This window comes from Vigna unguiculata, chromosome 6 (assembly GCF_037176805.1).
Source record: "Vigna unguiculata cultivar grain cowpea cultivar isolate G323 ecotype 2 chromosome 6, ASM3717680v1, whole genome shotgun sequence".
Lineage (NCBI taxonomy): Eukaryota > Viridiplantae > Streptophyta > Magnoliopsida > Fabales > Fabaceae > Vigna > Vigna unguiculata.
This window is the reverse complement of record NC_140797.1, coordinates 35,877,446-35,883,520: the sequence shown is the minus strand read 5'-3', so window position 1 is coordinate 35,883,520 and position 6,075 is coordinate 35,877,446. Positions and strand designations below refer to the sequence as shown.

The 6,075-nt window shown below is 34.6% G+C and overlaps 1 protein-coding gene across 1 annotated transcript; it reads right to left on the bottom strand.

Annotated features, from left to right (window-relative positions):
* Positions 1-317: 317 nt before the first annotated feature.
* Positions 318-4,438, bottom strand: LOC114186994 (O-glucosyltransferase rumi-like protein (DUF821)). The gene is made up of 6 exons (XM_028075091.2): positions 3,950-4,438; positions 3,245-3,819; positions 2,138-2,327; positions 1,975-2,039; positions 1,551-1,761; positions 318-844 (listed from the first exon to the last, which is right to left on the bottom strand). The coding sequence occupies exons 1-6, from the start codon at positions 4,049-4,051 to the stop codon at positions 590-592; spliced, it is 1,398 nt and encodes a 465-aa protein (XP_027930892.1). The 5' UTR covers positions 4,052-4,438; the 3' UTR covers positions 318-589.
* Between the last annotated feature and the right edge of the window lie 1,637 nt (positions 4,439-6,075).

The window sequence follows — 6,075 nt, the reverse complement described above, 5'->3', positions numbered from 1 at the left end:
TATGACTATTTTCATTACGACAAAAAGTTAGTATTCACATCACAAAAACATTCACAGCTAATCAATCCTAGCTGAAATTTTACATTTTTTTAGAGGCAATTTTTTTTACCAAAATAATATATAGTAATTTTATTTACCTAAACAACACATTTTCACGGTATTAGTTCAGAATTCGGTTTCGAAAACCAAATTCGGAACATCTTTTTGGTATTTCTGTTCAAAAAGTATGCTAATGCAAAATCATGCTCAGAATTTGGTAAATCGAATTTTGAATTAGCCCAGTTAAAGTGTGTGTGTGTGTAAAAAAAATTCAATACTAAATATACAATATTGTATATTGGCTCAGACTGATTCATCTTATTTTGATTGTGATTTAAGAAATTTACAAAAAGAAAGAAAAGTGCAAGAAAAGAATGAAAGGATGACCTATCTCTAAACTAAATCTTGTAAATTATAACTACAAGGCACTATATTTTTACAATAATTAAAAATGTGCAGTTTGTTGTGATGTCAGGAACCATGATTCCCTGTTGTTGGATATTGCACATCCTTAGTATTTTGGTGGTGGTAAACTATAGATGAGATAGCCCTATGGAGGAGGCTTGAGATTGCAGGGAGGGGTTGGCGCAGGGGATGCAGTTGATCTACGGAGAAACGCCCTCTGCTTCTCATCAGCAAAGCAAAGCAGAGATTCTTCACAAACTTCCAGCGAAGTTGGTGGTGGAGTAGGCTTGAAGTCTTGAAGTTTTGAGTACTCATAAATAAGGTGGAACATGTATTCATAAATTCGATCAATGGTCAAGCTTTCCATAAATTCCTGTCCTCTTCTCCCTATAGCCTCTGCCTGCAACAATACATAATCAACCATGAGAATCATCAAGTTCATTTGGATACAGTTTCTTACACAAACATTTTACCACTTCGATAATTAAGGTATCACAAAACTCACGGGTAATTGTTGTACCAAAATGCTTTTGAATCGTTTCATGTTGGTAAGTAGCATGACAATATCACGTTATCAGAGAAAAAGACACCAGATAATTATGGTAGGGACTTCCATTAGTTGTGTAGGGTCTATTAATTTATAACATGATAATATCATGTTCTTTACTGGTATGAGACAATTCTCTTTCCTAATAATCATGGTTTCAGAGGAAAAAAGAATAGTGATCACATTCATTTTGAGCAGTTAAATTGAACCTTCATTCCAATTTCCAACCATTTGAATTTGAAAATTTAACTACACAAAGAGGACAATCATAGTTTATCTCAATATAATCCTAAGCATGTGCTGTGTCCTTTTTTATCTCAACCTCCATGTGTTGGAGACATGGATTTTTTTCTTAACATTTTTAATTGTAGATTTTTTATCAGTTCCAGAGTCTTGAAGGTAGTTTTACAGAGGCTGAAATTTTACAGTGAACACAAAATATATGGGAGGGAAAAATGATTCTTTTTAAAAATCAGTTGGAGAGAAGGAATAGCACACAAGGGTTCTCAAGGATCAAAACTTAAATGGCAGAAATAATGAACAATGAATAAATAAATACCTCTTCTAAGTGTTGATTTCCCCATTCTACGGCATACTTTATAGATGGACATAGTTTTAAGGGATCAACAGGCCAAAAGTTATGCTCTGGAACAAGGCCACGGCTGAAAAAATCTTCATACTGGGGTGCTATAAGTAATGCAACAGAATCACAAGCCAGAATATATTTCAAACTCACAGACCATGCATACCCTTCAGCATAGATCTTATACCTGTAGGAAAAAGGCATACAAGAAGGTGACGAAAAGGGAAAATTGGGCAGCACAATATAGCCAAAGGATATCCAAATTTTGTGCAACTTTTTATTTTTAATGTTCTTGCTCAAATGAAGAAACCACTACAGGCTCTTCTACAATGTGCACCATTAACTGTTCAAAAGAATCCATTTTTTGTTTAGTGTGCTTTGTGACCCATGTAATGCTCACCGGTGATGACACTGATCAGCAAGTCTTGACTCCTTAAAGCCATCCCTAGCTGCTTCATCCCAATCCTGCAATGCAGATCAAAATACACATCGGATATGATAAAAATGGTGAGCATAGAAAATTTAAATTACCAAACACAATTAAGGTCCTCATTTAATCGAACCTGACGCATAATTTGTGCTCCCCATTTCCTAGAATGATTACAGCTTAGTAACTCAACACGAATAGGAGATGAAACATCTGGGTTTCCTTTCCAGTATGCCCGTGGTACCCTATTTCTCCAACTAATCCGTTGAGAACCTCTCTTAATATCTGGGAACTCTTCATTCCAGGGTCGTATGTTTATCTCTGACCTGAGCAACAAATGTTCAACAGATTCATGGTTCAGGTCAAAACTAACACACCAAAATGATCAAGCTATTTGCACCTTCTCACTAGACCATAGAACATCAACATAGTTAATTTACGTTAATCGTATGTTATGTTCTGTTTCTTTTAGAGATTATCTTCACTTTCTCAGTTGACAATTTTCCTCACTCAACAAAGTGATCTTGTTGCATTTCAAAAGTATTCTAAACATTTGGAAAAAGAAAAGAGATTATCTTTTTAAAGACAAGCTCTCCACTACTTTCTGGAGTAAGAAAAAACAAAACTTTTATCCTTAAAATACACACATATGATGTATTAACTAATAAAATTTTCTAAATCAAAATAATATGCATTAAAGTTATGGTATGGTAACACTCATATTATAATAGACAACAGCAGGAATTACACAGAGAAAAAAACAAGAGGGACATAGTTTAATTCAAATTAGTCCTAGTCCCGTCCCAATTTCTTGAAACAGAACATTGCTTTCCAGGGTTTGTCTGCAAACACACACAAATAACAATGCACATGTCGTTAAATTTTAAGACCAAAAAGTGCAATGTACATTCATCTAAAAGATGAGTTTGTTTTTTTTTTTTGGAGTGAATTGAGGTATCCCAAGTCAGGTACTGATAGCTCGAGATACCCAGATCCATTACAGAATTGTCTACTTTTTCAATAGATATTATTTCATTCCACACAAAATTGGGAGAAAGTTAAGAGATACAATTATTTATCAACCATACCATAGTCTTGAAGTTAAAGATGGATAGAATATCTTTAAAAATACCCCTTACACAATAACCAAGTGGATGAAAAATCAAAGGCGTTGAATTGAATGACCCACACAAAGCAACAAGAAAAAGGTGGCATTTTTGCACAACCCCGTTGAAAATCTTACCAACCCCAGAAAGACCAATCCGGAAAAGGGATGTCAAAGTGTTCCTTTGTGGTGCAATACCGAAAGAGAGGCACAGGCATTCCTTGGTATTCAATCCTGTTAACAGTTGGCTTATCCATGCAATCAAACATCATATCCACATCAGGAACCTTTCCAGGGTATCTCTTCATAAGCTGCAACAAACCCCACAGAGTGAACATCGCCCTACTCTGCACACACGCATAGTACCAATCCACAAACATCTTCCCGTCAACAATCACTACTCTGAACGCCGCGAGCCGCTGCGCCCCCGCCACGTGCCCCTCCGTGATTCGGCTCTCCATCCACGGCTCCAGGTCCCTCCGGATCGCTCCGAAAAAGTCCGGACACTCCCCCCCGCCGCCGGGGAACTTCCGCCGTGCTTCACCGCTGTCTGCGGCCGCATAACGGCACGTCAAGTAGGAGCACTGCAGGATTTTGTACGCACGCTGCTGGCGAGTCTCCTCGTCAAAGGGCTTGTGAGGGAAAACGTGCCACGGCGTCGGTTCTAGGTTGTGACCCACCACCGTTCCGGTCCGTGAAATGACGTCGTCAACCTGTCCAACGAAATTACCCAGAGAAGGCAAAGTCACTAAAAGCGTGAAAAAAAGTTACAGAGCAAATAAGGAAAGGGAAATGGGAAGTGGGCAGAGAAGAAAAAAACATGGGGTTGATGAAATTAAGGACCTTGTAGAGGAGAAGGCCGGTGAGGGAGAAAAGGGAGAGAGCAAGAACACAGGGAAGTAAGTACGAGGGGGAACGAGGGGTGTGTTTGGAACGGAGTACCATGTTACAAGAAGAAAAAATTGAGAATGGCGAAGAAGAAGCACAATAAGAAAGAAGAAGTAGAAGCAGAAGAAGAAGAAGAAAGAGAGTTGTTTTGGTGCATTGTTTGTTGGGGTGTTGAGTGGTGCATGCAATTAGTTGTGGAAAAGGCGGGGTCCTATTTTGAGAAGCTCTTTAGTCTTTTTGGTTAGTTTTTGTTTCTCTTTTTTCTCGTGGTGGTGAAGGGTCCCTCTGCTCATTTGCATGAAATGCCACAGAAGTCAGGTGCAGAGGACACGTGGGTGAAATGAGATATTTTGGCTTTTCTTTGTTTTTCTGACTTTTGTCTGGTGATGCATGATTGCATGACAGAGAAAATTTGGAGACACTCTCGTTTTAAAATTTTCACAAACACATGGTGGACAAGTTATGCCGCACCGAAACTCTAGTTGTCACTGTATGGAGTTATTACATTTGGACGCTTCTTCAAACTTTAAACACAAATCATCGCTTCAAGTTATGATCTTTGGACCTTTCTTCAAACTTTACACTACCAAGGCATCTTCAAATGAATTCAAATTAGTTTAAAAGGTTTACTTATCACAGTTAAAAAATCATCTCAGTAGTACTATATAAAAATGTATTCAACTTTTTTCGTGTCAAGAGTTTATTTTCATTAATCCAAGATAAGTATTGTTAAAATAAAGTCAAAATAATATGAAATATTTTTAACTTTAAAATATATGCTTTAAAAAAATCAACCACTTAATTCTTTCATATTATTTAAATATTTTTAAAAACGAAAAAGCTTTTAGATTTATGTTGGGCTTGAATTTGGTCAAAGCTTGGAAATGAATATATAGTTATCTATAAATATGGTCAAATTCGTTTCTCATACGTAAAAATAGCAAACAAAATCAAAGCCGAAAAGAATTATCAAAATAATCTATTATCTTACAGCAGTTAATATTATCAGATGTATCCGTTACGGGAAAAAAATGTGACTTTTAGAATGAAGAGAATTTTGTTTTTAATTCGTTGATACAATGTTTGTGTATGAGAAGTTAAATTAAACTAAAGTTCTTATATGTATTCATGTGATTTTGTATGATACAGTTTCCACACGTCTAAAATTAAACCGTGGAATTTTCTTTAACTTTCTTGAATTTCCTTTGCCATTTGGGACATGTGCAATCTTCTGCAACAATTCCACAAAATGCAATTATAAGTGTTAAACTCAAGATTAATGTTAATAAAATTTCTACCATAAATAAAAAAAATTACTGGTAGATTACTGTTTAATGTACGCTAATTGGCACTGAGATATATCAATGATAAAATAAATTTACAGATTTTTGGAAAGATAAAATTTATTGGCTACAAAGATTTGTTGAACTTAATATATGTACACGTAATTTTAGTATTATGGAAAGAAATATAATGATAATGTTGAGGTTTTGACTTTTTTTATTATGAAAATAGCTTTAAATATAAGATGGTTATGCTCTACTTTGTTTAGGTGGAGAAAAGTTAGATTAGGATACAAAAAGAAAGACTCATCACTAAATATAAACAGCAAATCTACAATGAAAGAAAAGATAAGATGAATAATTATTGTAAATATCTATCTAATTATGGATTTTGAATCAAAGCTACGAATTTGTTTACCGTATTTATTATTGAAAAGTACGTTTACTAGAGATGATTAATCCTTTTTCATCAATTCAATCTCAATTAAAGATTTAGGCAGAGAAAGATTAATTTGTAATAGGTTTTCATTTTTTATTGTTTCATACTTTGTTTGCTTTAATTGATATTGTAAACTTTGTTTACTGTTCTTAGAATCTCTCTCAATAAATATGTTTATTTGGTTTCAACGATTTATGGAAGGTTTTTCAGATTAAAAACGTATGGCTTTTATGTATGTAATATATTATTTTTATTCAATATTTCTCATATACATTTATGCAAGTTAAAAGATATTTTAATATATTGTTTTTTTATTTAATTGTTATTATTTTGTAACATCGCTAAAAATTCTTATATTA